Source organism: Neophocaena asiaeorientalis, unplaced genomic scaffold (genome assembly GCF_003031525.2).
Source record: "Neophocaena asiaeorientalis asiaeorientalis breed wild unplaced genomic scaffold, Neophocaena_asiaeorientalis_V1.1 scaffold264, whole genome shotgun sequence".
Classification (NCBI taxonomy): domain Eukaryota; kingdom Metazoa; phylum Chordata; class Mammalia; order Artiodactyla; family Phocoenidae; genus Neophocaena; species Neophocaena asiaeorientalis.
In genome coordinates, this window is record NW_020185332.1 from 1,878,218 (window position 1) to 1,899,318 (window position 21,101).

At 41.9% G+C, this 21,101-nt stretch overlaps 2 protein-coding genes across 5 annotated transcripts in view; both read left to right on the forward strand.

Moving 5' to 3' along the window:
* Nucleotides 1-11,399, forward strand: part of PDCD7 (programmed cell death 7) — an 11,844-nt gene extending 445 nt beyond the window's left edge. Inside the window, exons 2-6 of the mRNA XM_024735142.1 lie at nucleotides 3-353; nucleotides 2,307-2,445; nucleotides 7,281-7,517; nucleotides 7,789-7,876; nucleotides 9,564-11,399. Coding sequence (XP_024590910.1) covers nucleotides 3-353; nucleotides 2,307-2,445; nucleotides 7,281-7,517; nucleotides 7,789-7,876; nucleotides 9,564-9,687 — 939 coding nt within the window. The 3' untranslated portion in view covers nucleotides 9,688-11,399. The remainder of the gene's footprint in view (nucleotides 1-2; nucleotides 354-2,306; nucleotides 2,446-7,280; nucleotides 7,518-7,788; nucleotides 7,877-9,563) is intronic.
* UBAP1L (ubiquitin associated protein 1 like) overlaps nucleotides 11,276-21,101 on the forward strand; it is a 27,855-nt gene continuing 18,029 nt past the window's right edge. For 3 of the 4 annotated variants that reach the window (XR_003001826.1, XR_003001825.1, XM_024735176.1), the window contains exons 1-3: nucleotides 11,876-13,734; nucleotides 18,819-18,890; nucleotides 19,841-20,132. Coding sequence is in view for 2 of the 4 variants with exons in the window: in XM_024735176.1 (XP_024590944.1) it covers nucleotides 20,013-20,132 (120 nt within the window). In the remaining 2 variants the exon portion in view is untranslated. Of the gene's footprint in view, nucleotides 11,381-11,875; nucleotides 13,735-18,818; nucleotides 18,891-19,840; nucleotides 20,133-21,101 lie in introns of those variants that run through there. The other variant, XM_024735177.1, reaches the window with a different exon arrangement.

Genomic DNA, 21,101 nt, shown 5'->3' on the forward strand with positions numbered 1-21,101 from the left:
AGGTGCGGGCTCGGTTGCGCGGGTCCCTGCGCCTGGTGCGGCGGCTGCGCGACCTGGGCCATGCGCTGCGCGAGGCCGAGGCTGACGGCGTGGCCTGGGCACAGCTGCATGCGGAGGCACAGCCGCTGCGCGCCGAGCTGGCCGAGCGACTTCAGCTCCTGACCCAGGCAGCCTATGTGGGCGAGGCGCGGCGCAGGCTGGAGAGGGTCCGGCGCCGCCGGCTGCGGCTTCGCGAGAGGGCCCGGGAACGCGAGGCCGAGCTGGAGGCGGAGGCCACGCGGGCAGCGGAGCGCGAGCAGGAGATTGACCGCTGGAGGGTCAAGTGCGTGCAGGAGGTGGAGGAGAAGAAGCGGGTAAGAGCAGCGGATGCACACGGGAGCAGGGGTAATGGTGTTTGACACCCGATGGGGCTTGAGGCTTTGCACTGTCATTCCTCAGGGCTAAGCCTCTTTTTCCTCATCCGTAAAATAAAGAGATAGTTTGCCTTTCCGACCTCATATTTCCGTATTGGTTGCATGTTAATGGTGTACAGTACATAACACAAATGCTCTAGGTGCGCTGCAAAGTCCCATAAATACAAAGTATAGGATTACATAGTGGTTTTGCAGGGATGACAGATCTGTTTTCTGCTCCAGCGTTCTGTCCACTTAGTAACATTCACGACGAACAAGAATCTGGGTCCTTGCGTCTTGTCCTGCTCTAGGTGATTTTAAGAATACAAAAAAAGAGAACTTGGGGCCTTTTCTCAAGGAACATATACCCTAATTGGCTGATGGGGCACTAGTGATGATTTTCCCAGGATTCCTTTATTTACAAGTTCAACAATATCCCAAGTTCAACGATGGTATTTTTGAGCACTTACTCAAAACCTTGTAACAGTCTGAGAGGTAGGCAGTATTATCCCAATTTTACAGATTAGGAAATTGAGGCATAGAGAGGTTAACTTGCCAACAGTCACACAACCGGTTTGTGGCAATTTCACTCCTGATTTGAGCCCAGATTGCTCGATTCCAAAGCCTACTGATCTCAAGTTTTAACTTAAGTAGAGAGCCAGGGTGAAACTGGAAATCAGTCAAATAGTTAAGGCATTCTCATTACTTTTGAATGCTTCTAGGGACTTCCCCTCTCCCTCCACTCTCCACAACCAGCGGGTACAGGCTTGTGTCCTCCTTGTGTCTGCTACAGCCCTGGAGTCTGATCCAACTCCCCTCTAAAGTATATTGATGGCAAGCTTTGTCTTCACACCTCCAGGAATATATCAGCGCTTTAAAGGAGAGTACTTGGAGGCAATGCCTTAACCTAAGGGAATATGAGTCAGTTCACCAGACATTTAATGTGGGCCCATTATGGCAGGCCCACTGCTGAGTGCTGGAAGTAGGGGTGAATAAGACATAGTGCTTGTCCTTGAGGGGCTTAGAGCACCATGGGGGATCATGTCTGTATAGCATGGTGTGTGTTAGGATTTCAACTGTAGGTGCGATAAAAGCCCAGAGAAGGAATATCTAATCCACTGGGGGAAGGTATCAAGGAAGGCTTCCCAGATGATATGGTGACATCTCAGCTGAGTCTTGTAGGAAATGTCAAAGCTAAGTGAAAGCAACATGTGCAGTTCCAGAAACAAAAGAGTGAAACAGCATGGGGTGTCTGTAATGGTGAAACTATAGTGCTTATTTGACAGATGGGAAAGAGAGCTTTTAGGCAAAAGGATCCTCCCTACCACGCACTGTGAGGGTACTGGAGACAGAGTCCTGTGAGTAGTGACTTGAGGAACCAGGGTTATTTAGCTTACATGTGAACCAACTTAAGAGTAAGATTGGGTCTTCAGATGTTTAAAAGACTGTCATATCAAAGAGATTCTTGAGACTTTAGAGCATCAGGGCACAAACCGTGCTTAGGTTATCACTGAGAACATTGTAGAGTCCTAGGCCTTTCCAACCCCATTCTTTATCTTCCCTGCTAGTCTGAATCTTTGGATCCAGGAGTCTGCATTTTTAATAAGAGAGCCCCAACTTAACAAGGTAAGTTGGAGGCAGATGTTCCTTGAACCACACTTTGAGAAACTCTGAGGAAGAAACAAAGGCAAGAGCCCACATGGAAGCTGCAGGGAAGATAATCCCTTGGCTGGACCAATGCAGAGAGGAGTTGTGCATGGCTCAGGAAATTGGGATGTAGATCCAGTAGAGTCTTTCTTAACCTTGGGACTGTCTGATCCTCTGAAATCTCACGGCCAGGCAGATATTCTCTGCTGTAAGGTTGTTACTCGTAAGGTTCCATACTTGGTCTCATGGGCTCTCTTTCTCATCCAGGAGCAGGAACTTAAAGCTGCTGCTGATGGTGTCCTATCTGAAGTGAGGAAAAAACAAGCAGACACCAAAAGAATGGTGGACATTCTTCGGGCCTTGGAGAAATTGAGGAAACTCAGGAAAGAGGCTGCAGCAAGGAAAGGTAACCATGGCTTTGCATTTCTTTCCATTCTCCCCAAAATTGTTGAAGGAAAAATGCTTGATACTTCATTATTTTCACCAAGTAGGGTAACTAAGCTTATGAGCAGTACCTCAGAACTTTGGAAGTAGAAAGCCTCAGGAGATATTTATCCCTGGTAGCCAAAATTGAAAAGGATGTGGGAACCCACCGCACTGTCTTCCTCTTCTTTTTACTTTTTAAAAAAATTTTATTTATTTATTTTTGGCTGTGTTACTTGCACATGGGCTTTCTCTAGTTGTGGTGAGCGGGGCTACTCTTTGTTGCAGTGCATGGACTTCCCATTGCAGTGGCTTCTATTGTGGCAGAGCACTGGCTCTAGGCTCACAGGCTTCAGTAATTGTGGCACGTGGGCTCAGTAGTTGTGGCTCACAGGCTCAGTAGTTGTGGCGTACGGGCTTAGTTGCTCTGAGGCATGTGGGATCTTCCTGGACCAGGGATCGAACCCATGGCCCCTGCATTGGCAGGCGGATTCTTAACCAATGTGCCACCAGGGAAGTCCTGCACTGTCTTCCTCTTGACTCATTGCCATCCCAGGCATTCCTAGCCACACTTTTCTGAGTGAGGTTGGCGTGGCTGGTCAAGCCCATATACCAAGGTGAAAGCTATTCTATCTTTACTTGGTGCTTCAGAAGGTGTCGAAAACTTAGCATGCTCCTTCATAAACATTTCAAACCTGAAACATTGATATTTGTAGAGGTGTGAATGGTTGGACGGGGCAGGGAGTGCCCCGCAGACTGCATGGGTGTCCCTGGCTTACCTGCAGGTCCCTTTTGGACCCAGAGAACCTCAGTGGTCTCCTCTTGCCTCTAGAGGGAGCACTGGTTTTCTAGAAGTTCCCCAGTTGTGCTTTCCTGCCTGCCTGGATCCTTGCTCTTGCCAGTCTGTCTGGAGGGCCTTCAGTACCATCTTTGCCATTTTTAGCTCTCACTATCCTTCAAAAGTAAATACAGTAAATTCCATCCTTCCCTGATCTGGGCTGAGGTGACTTACTGCTCCTTCTCATTTGCACCTGGCTTGAACAACATGCTGCCTTATTTAGTAGGCTGTAGGCCATTGACATTCACCAGGGATATTTGAGAGTACACAAATTAGCAAGTACCACAATAGCAAATGATCTGCCCTGTGTGGTTTAAAATATAATTGAAAACTGCAGCTCAGATCCTTAATAAAATGTCACTGGGACATGTGCATTCAGTCAGGCTCATTCACTAGCTAAATGATTAACTTCTACATGCCAGCCCCCAGCCTGGCTGATTCAGATTCAGGTCTCAGAATCAGATGACCCCACAAAGCATTTATGAATCAGAGGGAGTTTGCATCTACTGTGTCTACCTCTATCTCTTCCTTATAATAATGCAAAACCTGAGGGCTACTATTTCATATTCCCCTACTTCATGTCTTCCGTGAGCTGAGTGTTCAGTAAACTTAGCCAAGTGAATTTATTGTACAACACAATTTCTATTAGTCTGCCTCACTTTGGTCTGAAAGAAGGAAGAAATTTTAGAAATTAAAATAAGCAGGCTCTGGAGTTAACTGACTTGAATGTAAAACGATTTAGTATCTAGTAAACTGGTTTTGTTGGATACTTTAAAAGAAAAAGAGCAAATTTCTAAGTTCTCTCACTGTGCTGAGAAAATGAAGCTGGTTATGTAAGCAGGGCCACGTCTCAAAGTGTCTTATTTGCTAGGCTAGACTTCTCACCTATGCTTAAAGCTGAGTGGAACCATTGGAAGATTTTAAGCAGAGATGACAAAGATCAGTGCTGGCAGAGTAGAGAAAGGTTTGGGGCTTCTAGGAGGGAGGAAAAAAGAGAGACTGATAGGGCTATTGCAGTCTGGGCAGGGATAATATGGGAGTGTGAACTAAGAGTCAGATAGTGAGCTGGAGAAAAGTAAACAGATTTAAGAGATGTGAGTAGAGTGTGTGTGTGTGTGTGTGTGTGTGTGTGTGTGTGTACATATAAGTAAATAACTTGGGGGAACTCAGCATGTGGGAGCTGAAGGAAAAAAATGACTTTCAGGTTCTAGCTTGATCTATTGAATGAGTGATGATACCATTCTAATTGACCAGGAAAACAAGAGGAGGAACAGGCTTGGGGCTGATGAGTTCAGTTTGGGACCTGTTATGTTTGTGGTGCTTGTGGTACATCCTGGATAAGAGTTTATCAGCATGTTGCTCTAAGTAGGGATGACCTTGAGGAGATTGTGCAGTGTGAGATGAGGCCCAAAGACAAAATCCTAGGGAATGTCAAAATCAAGATGGGTAAGGAGGAGGCCACAAAAGAGATCAAGAGAGGTCAGAGATAGGAGGAAAGTGTAGACCCCTTACTTTTTCTGGAAAGTGGCAAATGCTCGGAGAGATTGCATAATATTGGGCAGGTTACTTAAACTTCTCTGTGCCTTGGTTTTTCCTCACCTGTAAGAAGGGAATAGTGATGGTACCGATCCATGGGGTGTTGCAATGATTAAATTAGTAAACATGCATAAAGTGTTTAAAACAGTCCTGACGGGCTTCCCTGGTGACGCAGTGGTTGAGAGTCCGCCTGCCGATGCAGGGGACATGGGTTTTGTGCCCCAGTCTGGGAAGATCCCACATGCCGCGGAGCGGCTGGGCCCGTGAGCCACGGCCGCTGAGCCTGTGTGTCCGGAGCCTGTGCTCCGCAACGCGAGAGGCCACAGCAGTGAGAGGCCCGCAAAAAAAAAAAAAAAAAATCCTGGCATGTAGTAAATGCTGTATAAGTGTTTATTATTATTATTATCAAGTAATATAAAGATTAATAAACATCCATGGGAATTAGTACCCAACAGATTATTAGTGACTGGTGCTGGGTGCATTTCAGTGGAGTGGTATGGGTAGAAGCCAGACTAGACTAGATCAAAGAGGAGGAGATAAGAAAAGCAGACAGTGAGTCCAGCTTATTAAAAGTTTGCCTGTGAAGAGAAGCAGGAGGGATAGTTAATGGCTTGAGGTCCTGCAGGAAGTAGGGAGATTCAGATCCCAGATGGAGGAATTAACTTAAGTGGAGAAGGACCCATTTTCCACTGAAATGAAAACGAAGAGGGCAAGGATGGGTAGTAATGCAGATGAGTAAAGTCAGCGGCAAAAAATTAAGGGATTTCCTGCCTGATAGCCTCTTTTCTCTAGGGAAAATGCTAGATGGTTTGCTAAGAGTAGAGAAGTAAGGCTTTAGGAGGGAAGTGAATGTTTGAAATAATTGTTGTGAGGAATGAGTGAGAGCCAACCAGAGACACATGGGAGTATGGCTGTAGGGAGGTGCCATTATGGGCTGAGCTGATGTAACTATACACTGGCACTAGGTCACATAATCAAATGAGTCTGCAGTTGGCAGGTGAGCACAGAGCACAGGTCTATTGGGGTTTTGCGTAATGGGCGACCACATGTTTTGGTGAAATCTGATATATTAGATTGGAGGTTTTAGTGAAGCTGACAGAGTTTCGGGTAGAAAGTCAGAGAAGAGAATAATTGGGTTTAAGACTTCAGAGGTGGAAACTTTTTTCTGATCATGCCAAGGTCCAAAGACTGCGTGAGGCCCTAAGGTATGGGTGGCTAAAGTGGAATAAAGGAGAAAGCATTGGTATCTAGGAGCTGCAGGAATTAGAGAAGTAATGGTAGAGGCGGAGGGAACCTAGATCATGTCGTTGCAGGGGGTCTGGAAGAGGATTGGTGTGGGGGGGCGTTTCAGAGGGAGTGTGTCATGGTGGTCAGGAGGGACCCATGAAAGGCTGAGGGGAATGAGCGCGGGTGGTGCAGGCCAGCACACCGAGATGGGAGCAGGCCACACCTTCTCAGGGGTCTGGAGGCACTTTGGGGCTGATGGCGTGTCTGTGTATTTTTGCTGTACTGAGAGATTTTAGTACTTGCAGCAGAGATTGTATGATCCAGAAGCCTAAAATATTCACTGTCTGGCCGCTTATGGAAAAGGTTTGCCAATCCTTGGTCTAGGTAAAGAAATGAAACAAACCATGAAATTATTATGAAACAACAAAGTGACAGCTTATATTTCTCAGTGCATAAGAATTTTGTGTGTATTTGGAAAATAATTGGCAACTTAGTAGAAGATGGATTTGAGTTGTAGAGTTTCCATAGGTGGGAATGAGTAGATGAAAACTTGTTCAAGCCAAGAAATCATGACAAAATGATCTGAAGGAATGTTAGCCTCGGAGATGAAGATAGGAGAGCGAATTCTGCAACTACTTAGCTGCCGTGGTTGAGGGAAAAAAGAGTCAGACCTCCAAATCAGGGTGACCAACCATCACATCTGTCCCAGGACACTGGGTTTTCAGTGCTAAAACTGGACAAATGAAACATTTGGTCACCCTGCCCTCAGCAGCAGACTGTGAGGTTATTGTGGTTGGTTAAGTGTATTTCTTCCTCACTGTCCAAGTGTGCGCTCTCAGAAGTTCAGACTTAGTCAGAGGAAAAATTGTTTATTAGTTGGGTCTAGGAGTCTGTGCTGTAGGAATTTCACAGTGAAGAAGTAAAAGACAGTTCCTCCCTTTAGTAGAGGAATTCTCCAACTGAAGGATCAAAACCATTAAGAAATAAACAAAATCAAAGGTTAAGTAGTGTGATACAGAAAGAGGAGTTAGTGAAAGTCAGGGGTGAAATTAATTGAAGACTCAAAAAGATCAAATTGAGACTTGAAGGCTGGTTGGAATTTGTAAACTCTAACCAAATTCATACTGTAAGTAGGACTTTGAGTCTCTTCATTAGAACATGGATTTGGGGATAAGAAAAAGTTGTATCTAAAATGTCATTTGCATCTCTTTGCCCAGGGGTCTGTCCTCCAGCCTCAGCAGATGAGACCTTTGAGCATCACCTTCAGCGACTGAGAAAACTCATTAAAAAACGCTCTGAATTATATGAAGCTGAAGAGAGAGCCCTCAGAGTTATGTTGGAAGGAGAACAAGAGGAAGAGAGGAAAAGAGAATTAGAGAAGAAACAGAGGAAAGAAAAAGAGAAATTTTTACTACAGAAGCGTGAAATTGAGTCCAAGTTATTTGGGGATCCAGGTAAGTTCCTCTGTAACCAGTGGAGAAAAGAAAAATACTAGATTGACAGCTCTTTTTCTCATGGATGATCTCCACCTAAGCTAAGAGGTGGTAGGCGACAAATTGGAAGGATCCTTTAGGATTTGAATTCTAAACTATATCCTGGAAATCAAGGATAAAGATGAAACACATTTGATCATATTGTATAATCATAGACTAAGTCACTTTGCCTTGAGAAATATGCTGTACATATGAAGCGTGATGACATGGCATTGTGCCTTTTCTTTTTCAGATGAGTTCCCACTTGCTCACCTCTTGCAGCCTTTCCGGCAGTATTACCTCCAGGCTGAGCACTCCCTGCCAGCACTCATCCAGATAAGGTCAGAGGGGCATTCTCCATGTTTTCCTTCCCTTAGGTAGCAAGAAGCAGTCGACAAAGTGCTTATGTTGTTGAGGTCTATTACTTTATCTTTATTTATTTATTTATTTTTAGTTCCTTATGAGTTTATAGAATGTTTCCAAGTTTGAAGCATGCCACACACGTCTTGTTTAGTCCTCATCAGTTCTTGAGAAGTAGATGTCCCTATTTTAACAGGTGAAGACACTGAAACTCAGGTTGTGACTTGCCCTCTGTATTATCCCATGCTATAGCTGTTATGTTGACTTAAATCATTGACTTCGTTTTCCTAATTCTCTTCTACTGCTAAACAGACCAAGGAAAAGAAACCCTCCCTGTATACTCACCTGTGGAGACTGTTAACAATGACCCACACTGACTTGTGAGTTCTTACAGGTCAAAGCCAAGAGAGCTAGGAACAAGGAGTCTCACCTTAATCTGCAGTTACTAATGAGCTGGGTAAAGTTTTCAGTTCTGAGTCTCACTTTCCTCACCTACAAGGTGAAAATGATGGACTAGACTGTGGCCTTCAAATGTGAACAGTACTACCCTCCCAAATGTAATCTTTTGAAAAATCAGTTTGTATAACAGGCAGTTTAAATGTGTTATTGACTGGAAGCACTTCGTTATTTCTAGACTCCCCAGAGCATCTACTTGGGGCCTAAGTGTCTTCAAAGCCTGATTTGAAAAACCACTGAACTAAGTGCTCTCTGAGGATCCTTCCAAGGTCCAACAGTACTCTTTAGCGCTGTTCTGGGAAAAGTGTATTTCTGGTTAATATACAAGTTTTAGCCTTTAAATATATTACAGTGGGTTCTCATTATTTACAGCAGCTATATTCTATAAAACTGCAAATGCTGAATTAGAGAATACTGAACTGCTGCTCCTGAAGGAAATACAGAGCTAGGCTCCTGTGAGCCTTTGGCCACGACATTTTCATCAACTGATCAATACCTAACCTTGTCTTTCTTTTTAAAGACACCTTATTTAATACATACTGTTGATTCATCAACATTGAACTCATAGCTAATGGCACTATAACTCATGCCTGAAGGTAGCTTATCTAACATACATGTGTTCTCCATGAGGCATATCACAGCCTTCTAATGCTAGCTATAGCACTCCAGCACTGTACTGGGGAGCCATTTTAAACAGCAAAGTGCCAATAGAGAGCACAAAAATTTGAAGAATGTGGTACTAAACAGACTACAGAAAGGATACTTGTTTACAGTAGGGGAGCTGAAAACAAGAAGGCAGAGTGTCACCTTGTTCCACCACAGTTGGGAACATGCCTTTTGGTGACTCAGATTTTTCACTGCTCTGTGCATGTTGGCAAGTAACCAGGGAAGCACCATGAGTAATGATTTGTGGGTTACAGATAAATTTTAGTGAATAGCCAAATTTGCAAATACAGAATCTGCAAGTAATGAGGATCGACTCTATATTCATTATTTGGTTATCCATAAAATATAAGTTATTTGGCGTTTTTTCCCACTTACATATATGTACATTTAAGAAATAGTCTTTTGCATAATTTCTAGAAATCACGTTCTTTAATGGACTCATATCGGTCATTTGAAGGCAAAGTCCTGTAATAGAATATTTAGTTGCTAACATAGTGCTTGGAATGAAACAAAAATAAACAGTTGTTCTGTAATGTTCTCATTAAGGCATGATTGGGATCAGTACCTGGTGCCATCTGATCATCCCAAAGGCAACTCCGTTCCCCAAGGATGGGTTCTTCCCCCGCTCCCCAGCAACGACATCTGGGCAACCGCCATTAAGCTGCATTAGTAAAGATGCTCCAGGAGTGTCGTCCAGCCAAGGCTCTTTCCAGCTCTAAGTACTAGTGACGCTGCCATCTTCTTGTACTGTAGTATAAATCACAACCTCTAAACTCCATGTGGCATTGCCCTACCCAGAAGTTAAGTTTTCCTTCTGTCCTCTGTCCTGGCCAAGGTGCCTCTTGAATCAGGAGATTAATATGGTTCCTCAGGAAAGGACCTAGGTGAACTGAGGTTTTTACGATAGGCAGTGGCCTTGGTTCATGAAATTCGCCTCTGTTTTGAGGGGCTTGGTCCAGATTGATTTATAAGTTTACTCTTATCTTTCTTGTGTGGTGATGGATACGTATACGCTATATACTCATACCCTCGACACAGGTGTGCACTGGGTAGATTTAGCAGTCCCTTCCCCAGTACTCCTTGTTAAAGCAAGCTTGATGCAAAACCTCCTTACCTTTCTTACGCAGAGAGCCTCCTAACTTCCAGGAAGAAAGGTCAGAAATGCTTTATCTTCAGTTTTGTGAATCCCACTTTTGGTGCAGCTGGAGAGGCTGGGCTGCCAGAAAAGCTGGTGGCCTTGTCTGGTAGTCAAGTGGAGAACTTGGAAAGCCTGAAGAGTACCTGTACCCAAACTGGATTGTGTTTTAATGGATGATGGCTGCATTTTCCCCATATTAGAAGGATCCTAATGAAAGCACCTGCTTTTTAAGTTCCTAGAGGTCTGGTTGTTCAGAATCTGCAAGGATAAAAATTAATTTCCTTATGGGAGTGGGACCTTGATTAACCTCACTCAGTCACATTGTGGGAGCTAGTATAGTGGAAATTGTGGAATTTCTTAGGAACTCAAGCTTCCAAAAATATACATGTAATTTAAGCTGGGGGAAAAGCAGATAAAAATAATAAAATTTATTTTTTTATACTCATTAATAAATGCTGTTGTGCCTGGAGATGATCAGTCATATAACATGTCAGCTTTTTTGTTTTATTTTGTTTTCCTTTTTGCCATTTATTGTGTTATTTATATTTCCAAAAAGCTAAATAAATACCATTTTTAGTTTGAGCCTTTGCCCCCAATTTGTTGCCTCCCAAATCACTACACACTCTTTCACATTGATGAAAGACATTTACTGCAAAGTTCAAATTTATTAACTAGGCATTTGCTACCGGAAGGTGAATCTCAAGCACCAAACTTTTTAGGCGGTATCCAACTCTGGATAAGCAGGAAAGGACGTCTCAACTTTGGAAGTGATTTCATGTACTTGGAAGCTCTTGGATACAAGATGCTAACACATTTGTTCCTTTTTTGTTGTTTCATTTGCACTGTTTATATGTTACGCATTACAGACTTAACAGGGTATGAGGGCCAGCACTCCTCTAAAGTGTTTCTAAGCTCATAAACCTCAGAATCTGATGTGATTAGCCTCACATAACCCCGTAGGCCTGTGTGCCCTTTTGTTATAAATCTCCACCATTTTCTGATGAGATGCAGGAAGAGTAGAAATAAAAGATGAATTGTACAATGTATGTTTGGTGTCCAGACAGCCTTGCCACTAAGATACCTGCATGGATGGCGTTAGGGAGTGTGGAGCAGGGACTCAGGAAAACTCAGGCAGCAGAACCCAAGGAAAAGAAAGCATTTAACCTCAGGTGGAAAAAACCATTCCCTCTTCCCTCTCATTCAGCTTCTGCAAAGTTTTAATAAAGTGAGCATTATTTTTATTATTTGTTTGGTCTTTTGTTAAGTTTTTCCTAGTTTATGCCCTGTGTAGTGGTGGTGGCAGCAGCCACTGGTACTTTAAGGCAGCTGTCCCCAGCCTTTTTGGCACCAGGGACTGGTTTCGTGGAAGACAGTTTTTCTAGGGACCAGTGTTGGGGAGGGGAGTGGGGGTGGGGATGGTTCAGGCTGTAATGCGAGCGATGGGGAGCCGCAGATGAAGCTTTGCTCACTGGCTCGCTTGCTCGCTGCTCACCTCCTGCTGTGCAGCCCGGGGGCGGGGTGTGGGGTGTGTTGGGGACCCCTGCTTTATAGGTTCAGAAAGAAAGACTTTTTAAAAATATATATTTACTTATTTTGGCTGCTCCGGGGGTCTTAGTTGCAACACGCAGGATCTTCGTTGGGGTGTGTGGGATCTTTTTAGTTGCTGCACGCGGGCTTCTTAGTTGTGGCATGCAAACTCTTAGTCCTGGCAGGCATGCGGGATCTAGTTCCCTGATCAGGGATCGAACCTGGGCCCCCTGAACTGGGAGCTTGGAGTCTTACCCACTGGACCACCAGGGACGTCCCAAGAAAGACTTATAGTAGTGTCTTTAATGAATTGTACTTCTGAGAATATGGACAGTATCATTGTAATCTTATCCTACAGTCTTTTCTTTTTAATTGTGGAAAATTTCAAATATTAAAAAGTAAAGAGAATGGTATAATTTTTTTCATCATCTGGCTTCAAATAATGGTCAACTCTTGACCAATCTTGTTTTATCTGTACCCCTACCAATCACACTGGATTATTTTGAGGCAAATCTCAGATGCCATATTACTTCATAGGTGTTTATGTAGCTCGAAGACATTTAAAAAATTTAACCACTGCTATTATTGCACCTAAAGAAATGAATAACTCCTTAGTATCATCAAATATTCAGTCAATGTTTAAATTATCTCATAAATGTGTGTTTTACACTTTGTTCCAAATCAAGATCTGGATGCAATCTATGCATTGTTGTTGGTTGATGTGTCTCTTAAGTTTCTGATAACCCATAGGTCTCTCTTTCCTTCCTCCTATGTACTGTTGCACTTTCACTCCCTTGCAGTTTATTACTTGAAGAAATCAGATCATTTTTTTCCTAAAGAGTTGCCAGTCTGGATTTTGCTAACTGCGTCCTTGTGATTACATGTTCCTCTATTCCTATAATATAATGATTAGACAGAGCTGTACTGTCTAATATGGTAGCCATGTATGGTTACTGGGGACTTGAAATTGAGTTTGAACTGAAATTGAGTTTGATTTGCCATGTACAATTACACATGTGGTTCACATGTTTCTGTTGGGGCACTCTGATCTAAAGGTTTGATGACATTAAGATCGGGATTTTCTGGCAAGAGTATTTCATAGACCTGGTGTGTACTCCATTTAGGAGGACTAATTGGTTGTCTTATTTTGTGATCTTAGCAGCCATTGACATTCAAGACCTAGACACACTCATTTGGATTTGCAAAATAGTGATAGTTTAATTATGCCCTTCTTTCTTTAATTATCAGCTGGAATATACTAAAAGGAGAAACATCCCCTCATCAACTATTTGGTTACCCTGGGGTACAATTTGTATAGGAAAGGCAAAAAAATAAATACATGATTTTATTTACTAGTTTTCAAAATAATGAGGTAGTTCCATAGCATCCTCCAAAAGTTACCAGAGAATTTTTTTTTTTTAAGTATCATTATGAACTCAGATCTAAATGTATTTGTCTTTCAGTCCATTGTTTTTATCTTTTTTTATTGATTGCCTCACCTTTGGCCAGTGGGAGCCTCTTTTAACTCCACTCCTGAGTTCCCACTCAATCCCAGTATTCTGTTCCAAGTTTATCTTGCACATTTCCTATCCCTGACCTATACCTGTATTCTCTATGTATTGAACATAAATTAATGAAAATAGAGAATTAAACTCTTTCAAAGACTAACTAGAAATGTGTTGATTCATCATGTCGTATATGCAAGAAATTTGTTTATCTTGACAAATTTCCAGGAGACCCTGGATTTGTGAGAAACTCTAACAAAAGCGTTTATTTTTAAGAAATTAGGTAAATACAGGGAAGATTGGAAAATGAAAGAGATTAGTTGTATGTTAAATACTAAGAGTGTTCAACGGGAGTGCCTGAGTTTATGACGTCAAAGAATTTGCTACAGCCACCCAACTTAATCACTTTAAAACCATTCATGTTCCTATGTCCACGTGACTTTCGTGCAAGGATGTATCAAGAAGCTTAGCTGAGATTATACCATCTGTTGTAGCAATTCACTTCTACAAGTTTTGTCCACAGAGAAGCTATCCTGGGAATTACAAGGTAAGTACAAAGTATGTCTTGTTCCATTCAAATAAGAATAATATATATAGAAGGAATGTGAATGCTGTGAAGTAGTAGCTGTGGTAGAATTTAGGAACTAGAGATTACATTTCCAAGCATTTCTAGCTAAGTTTTTTTTAAAAATTGCTTATAACAAATAAGCTGTTGCCGCATAATTAACTTTTTACTTTTGAGTGCACCCATCAGTAGATCCCGACTTGCCACGCCTGGCTATCCATGAAGAATTTGTTTCCATTTGCTTTGTGGAATAAACTGGGTTTTTCATAGTCTCTGAAGCAAAGATTGAAGTCTTTGAGGCAATTGGTGTTAGAGTGGATAACTATGCAGAGCAGTAGACATTTTCCAACTTCATTAACTCATTCTTGCCGGAATGTGGTTACCAGGATTTGAACAGTGTTCTTGGGAAATGATTTCTATTTACCATTTTCCAGGTACAATGTTAAATGCTAGAGACATAAAAAGGGGGCAAACAGACAGGATTCCTGCCCTCCTGCCGTTAGAGTAGAGAAGCTTAATGATTATACAGATAATTAAAGTCAGTTATAATTGTGATAAGCACTACAAAGAAAAAGTACTTAGTCACAAATTTATGTTTTTCACTGTTCAAATTTTTTTAAGTGCCTGTTGAGGCTCAGATAACTTGCTAATAAGTACAAGGGCTCTAATGGTGAGCAAAATACCAAATACTCCCTAATGCAGGTTTTGAGGGAGATAGATATTAATCCAACAATCATAAAAAATGTGCCAAGTGCTTTGAAGGAGAGCTACGGTTCCATTAGATTGATTAGGCCTCCCACCCTTTTTTTCCCTCAAACAGTGTTTTGTAATGCTTTTAGGTGAAATAATACAAAATATCTATGTATCATATAGTAAGGGTAAGAATTCATTCAGTTCATGTATGTATATGCTAGGTCACAAAGTCAAATATATTTCATTCTATGGGGCACAGTAGAAAAAAATCTTGAAAACCAATGTACTAGTTGGATTGATTCAAGTTTGGGGGTCAGGGAAAGCTTTTTTGAGGAAATGCTGTTTCAGCAGAGCTCTGAAGAATTAACTAGTGGAAAGAGACAAAGAGGAGCATAGCAAGTATCTGGAGCAGCATCCACAAAGGCCCTCTGGGGGGCCAGGAGACCAAGGCAAGTTGAAGGCCATCATTGCTAGAGTAAGACAGCAAGTGAAGGAGAAGGGGCTGGACACTGTAAGGCTTTAGAATCCCTTGTCAGGAGTTTGCTTTTACTCTGAGAGTAGGTGGGAACCACTGGAAGCTTTTAAACAGTGGAAATGGCTTAGTTTGCTGTTTTGAAATGATCATTTTCATCCCAGTGTGTGGAACAGAATCATAAGGCATGAGAGTATACATGGACATCAGTTGTCTTTGTGAGAGATAATGGGGGCTTGGATTTCCACGGTAGCAGTGGAGGTAGCATGAAATGGCTAGATTCCAGAGATTTAGGAGAAAACCTGGCAGGGTTTTGAGATGGGTGGCAGTGAAGGAGAAGAAAGTATCAGGGGTGAGTGCCAAGCTTGTGTGCCCCTTAGACGTTCCTTGAGACAAGGAATACTGGAGGAGGAGGAGCAATTTGGGGGAGGGGAAGATCAGAGTTCACTTTGGGTATGTTGAGTCTGAGGCACCCTTGAGACATCTTGGAGGACATGCCTCAAGGGCAGTTGTGTTGTGAGTTTGATCTTAGAAGAGAACTGGAGAATTTAATGTGTGAGTATTAGATTATTGAAGCTATGGGCAAGGATGAAGTCATTTTGGGAGGATAGTGGACACCTTTAAAAAATAATACTAGTGTCATTGTGGGGACTCCATGTAGACCAATTACTACAATCCCCACCTACCCAGCCCCTCGTCCCAGGCTCAGATGTGGCCATATGGGCACAGACCCATGGACTGCTGATGGAAAGGTCCTGGATTATGCAGTTTGTTGAAGCATGCATAGACTGGCTTTCCTAATATCCCCATTGTCCCACCCTCACCCCATCCCTTCAGACCCCTTCAGGGCTTGCTCTGCCTACTGAATGGGATTAGCTCTCAGCCTGAAGTTCAGCACCCTCCCCAGCTCCACCCCAATCTACCCCTTCGATCTTACTGCAGACAGCTTCTCAGCACAAAGGATATACTTGAGTCAAGCAGCTTGTCTCCCCCTCACTCTGCCCTGCCTCTGCTCCCTGGCTTAAGCTGTTCTCTCCCTGGAGTTATACTCTCCACCCAGCCTTTTCCCTGCTCACAGGCTGTTCTCCCACCCTCCAGGGTCCAGATCAAGTCCCATCTTTCCTGAAGTTTCCCCAACCCCCCATAAGGACTAGAATATTCTCCTCCCTCTGAAGAATATCATCACTTAATGATCTGTACCTCTTATTTTGTATTTAGCAGATGCAGATGTGACCGTCATTTTAGAATATGTTCTAACTAGATCACGTCTTGCACTGTAGCCCTTGCTGCTATTAAGAGGTGTTTCCAGAATCCTCAAACTCTTAAATTACTCTAGAAGCAAGTATAATGCTGAGTAGAGACTATCTGTTAGGTTGCAGGTGCTGGGGCAGAGGGAAGGAAGCAGGAGGGTGGCCCTGTACTTGCTCATTGGACAGGCAGTTCACACTTGGGACTCAGCACAACTGTGATCCTTCCCCATAGCTAAAAATTCTAATGATAGCTGAAAATGTGAACAATAAATCTGAGAATGCCAAAACTTCCTAACTTTCATGTATCCCCTACAACTCCCTACACTCAAAGGTCTCCTGTAGGAACAGGTTGATGGGGCAGATAACTTACTGATCACACTGAAAGCTGTCTGATCCTGTAGCATAAAGACTCAATGCCAATATGATGGGAAATTATCTCCCAACATGGGGTGGAGAAGCCTTTTGAGTCTTACATACAGTAAGACACTGACAAAAGAGGGCAGAGAGTAGAAATGAGGGAATTAAAGGATTTGCCCATCTGGCCTCATTTGACCTCTCTGCACTCAGATTATCAACTCTACCTCCTCACATGATGCTCTCACGTGGGTGTGGTGATGACCCCAGTGACCCCGAACAGCAGGGCTTTGCACCATCCTGGTAGGGATGACATTGTATTGAGCCAGGGAGCCACTCCCTGGTGTGGGCTCCCTGCTAAGCCCTGATTATTTGCAAAATGCCAGACTGTGGTCAGGAGTCTAGATTTAAGTGTATATTATAGGCAGTCATGAAATTGAATTATGTGAATGAGTTTCGCTTTGTTTTTTAAGGCAAGAATATTTAATGTGGTCTAAAATACATAAAAAAGCAAATCCCTGGCTGTTGTGAATATAATTAAACTAACAGCTACTACACTTGATCTTAGGCAAAAGGCTCAGAAGCTATGTGTGAATTTTTAATGCTTAGATTTCAGCTTTAGTAGATATTGTTGACTAATAATAATAATTGACTTTCTCACCAACAGTGCATGAGAGTTCCAGATATTCCACAACCCCATCAACACTTGATATTGTTAGGCTTTTAAAAATTTTAACTCTTCGTGTGTGTGTGTGTGTGTGTGTGTGTGTGTGTGTGTAGTGTTATCTCATTGTTTCATTTTGCAGTTCACTGATGACTAATGAGGTTAAACAACCTACATGTTTATTGGCTATTTGGATATTCTCTTTTGTGAGGTGCCTGTTAAAATCTCTTGCCTATTTTGGGATCTTTTTCTTATTGATTTGTAGAAGTTTTTTGCATATATTGGATATGAGTACTTTGTCAGATATGTGTGCTACAAATATCTTTTCCCCCTCTGTGATTTGCTTTTTCACTTAATGGTATGGTGATGAATGGAAGATCTTAACTTTAATGTAACTCAATTTATCAGTATTTCCTTTATGGTTAGTCTTTTTTGTAACCTTTTATGAAATGTTTGCCTTTATATATATATATATTTATGGCCTATATATATATATATATATATATATATATATATAGGCCATAAATATATTCTCCTATTTTATCTTCAAGCTTTTTTTACCTTTCACATTTAGATGTACAGTCTATCTGAAATTGACCTTTGTTTATGATATGAGGTAGAGGTCAAGATTTTTTTTTTCTAGGTGAATATCCAGTTGGTCCAGAACCATTTATTTAAAAGACCTTCATTTTCCTACTGCTTTGCAGGGCCAGTTTTGTCATAAATCAAGGATCCATATATGTGTGGATCTGTTTCTGGACTTTTTTTTTCTGTTCTATTGGTCTCTTTGTAAGCTCTTATGTCAATACCACACTGTATTAATTGCTTTCACTTTAAACTAAGTCTTGACATCTGATATTATAAATCTTCAACTGTGTTGCTTCTTCTTCATGATTGTCTTGGCTTTTCTTGGCCCTTTGCATTTTATTTAAATTTTAGAATTAGTTTGCCAATTTACACCAAAAAATGTGGTGGAATTTTGATATGTGGGATCTATAAATCAATTCAGGGAGAATTGATATATTTACAATATTGAGTCTTACAAGCCATGAACGTGGTATGTTCCTCCATTTAATCTAATGTTTTATAGTTTTCTGTGCAGAAGTCTTATAAATCTTCTGTTAGATTGAGTCCTAGGTAATTCATGCTAATATAAATGGTATCAATCTCTAATGAAAAAAATTTAAAAAATTTTTATTTTATATTGGAGCATAGTTGATTAACAATGTTGTGTTAGTTTTAGGTGAACAGCAAAGTGATTCAGTTATACATATACATGTATCTATTCTTTTTCAAATTGTTTTCCCATTTAGACTATTACAGAATATTGAGCAGCATTCCCTGTGCTAAACAGTAGGTCCTTGTTGGTTATCTGTTTTAAATATAACAGTGTGTATATGTCAATCCCAAACTCTAACGAAATTTTTAAAAGGTAACATTTATGTGGTTTGTTTTTTTTATGTAGAAATACAATAGATTTTTGTATATTGACCTTGTATCCAAAGACTTGCTAAATTACCTTACTATTCTTTTGGATTTTCTACATATAAATATGTCATCTAGAAATAATGGTGGGTTGGTTTCTTTCCAATCCTTATACTTTTGTTTTATTTTTCCCTCTCTTTTTGCACAGGCTAGTACCTCCAGTGCAGTGTTGAACAGAAGAGATGATGGGGACATCTTTGTCTCATTTCCAATCTTGGGGGTATATTTTAATATTTCACCATTAAGTGGGATATTTGCTTTAAATGTTTTAGAGATTTTCTTTGTTAGGTTAAGGAAATTCTCTTCTATTCTTAAGTTGCTAAAAATGGTTTATTGTTTCTTAAAATCATGAGTGGATATTGATTTTATCAAGTGCTTTTTCTGCATCTATAGAGATAGCTAATTATACACTTTTTCATTTTTATTCTATTGATATTTATCTTTATTCCCATTGATTAATTTTGGAATGTTAATCCGGTCTCTCATTCCTGAAATAAACTCAACCTGGCAGTATTGTATTTTTCTATCCATAATTATTTTTGATAAGATTTTTGCATTTATTTTCATGAAATATCAGCCTCTAATCTTCTTGTCAGGTTTGGTATTTTTTTTTAACATTAAAAAAAATTAATTATTTTTTGGCTGCATTGGGTCTTCATTGCTGCACACGTGCTTTCTCTAGTTGCGGCGAGCAGGGGCTACTCTTCCCTGTGGCGTGCGGGCTTCTCATTGCGGTAGCTTGTCTTGTTGTGGAGCATGGGCTCTAGGCGGCCGGGCTCAGTAGTTGTGGCTCACGGGCTCAGTAGTTGTGGTGCGTGGGCTTAGTTGCTCCACAGCATGTGGGATCTTCCTGGACCAGGGCTTGAACCCATGTCCCCTGCATTGGCAAGCGGATTCTTAACCGCTGCGCCACCAGGGAAGCCCCCAGGTTTGGTCTTAAGGTGATGATGAAATCAAAACAAGTTAGGATGTATTCCTTCTTTTCTGGAAGAGTTTGTGTAGTTTGATATTTCTTTCTTAACCATTTGGGTGCAAACTTGATGAAATGCTTTAGAACTAGTGTTGCAAACCGTGTTTTGGGAAACAGTGGTCTAGAGAGCAAAACTTAAACATGAAATAGTCAGTTGCTGTCGGTTTGAATGCTCTTGTTTTATTCATTTCCTCCCTTAGGCAGCACGGGCCTCTCCCTTCCTGGCTCTGTGGGGCTCGGCTAAGTCACCACATAGGAGAGCAGTGAGCCATTTGAGACCTGAGCCTGGTCCTCAGGAATTCGCTCTCTCCCTGCCAGCAGGAGGCCTGCCCCAGCCCTACTCAGCCATCTCCACCATCTTCCTCTGACAGAATGAATGCCCTGGATGGTGTCCCCTTCAAGGTGCCCAAGGGCTTTGTGATAGGCACAGAGCCCCTCCCTGGGCCAGAGCTCAGTGTCCCAGACTGCAGGGAGCTTCTGCTGGGTTCTATGGTAAGTATATCTCTCTTTCTGTCTTCTCATCCCTGGGTCTCTGGGTCTGATGCTGAGCCTCATTAGGTCCCTTGTTCCTTGATTTTAACTGGCAGCCAGTCCTGTTCTGGTATATTCTAGGAAATTCGGAAATAACCCAAGAGGAAAAGATATTTCATGAAGAAGGCTAGTGTCCTGGTGTTAGGGGCCATTTAGTGGGTCTTATTTTAAGTTTAGAATAACTGGAAGGTTGCCTATATAGAGTAACTGAGAGTCATAGCAAGGATGCTCCAATTCCTCTGTTCTCTATCAGCCTGCTGCCAATTCTAAAATTCCACCATTAGAATCACTTAGTTGGGCTAAGATACTATCTCCAGAATCCTCCATTAAAATGCAGACAGTTACATGGGACACATCAGAAGGGATTACTATTCCACAGACCCAAAGCACATCTACCCTGGGGGCACCCTTGAGGCAACCCTTGCCCCACAGCTCACACACTGGGATATGCACCCAGTATATATGGTGGTATCACATACCCTCAGGATAAGCATGATTATTTAACTTCCAAGTGAGTCAAATTTACTTGAAGATTTAGGAGGAAACCTATTGCATTTATATTATAACACAGATGTGTCATGGGGTAGAAGGCAAAATTCACATGAATTTTTAAAAAATGAAAGAAAAGGCTTGCAGAGAACTGTGGAGCTGGTGTTGGGTCTCTTGGGACTGAGTCCTCAGGCTCTTCTGTCCTCAGTCAGCGCTGTCTGTGGGCTAACTTTGTAGGAAAGTTTGAGCATCTAGTTCAGCTCTCATTCACTTTTGCATATGAGGACCTGAGGCTCAGAGAAGGGAAATGATTTGTCCAAAGACAGTGGCAGTGGCAGGACTAAAAACCAGGTCCTGACTCTAGATCATTTCCTGATAGCTAAGAGAAGGATTGGAACATGAGAGCCATCAGACAGATGATGTTCGAGGGCAAAAAAAAGG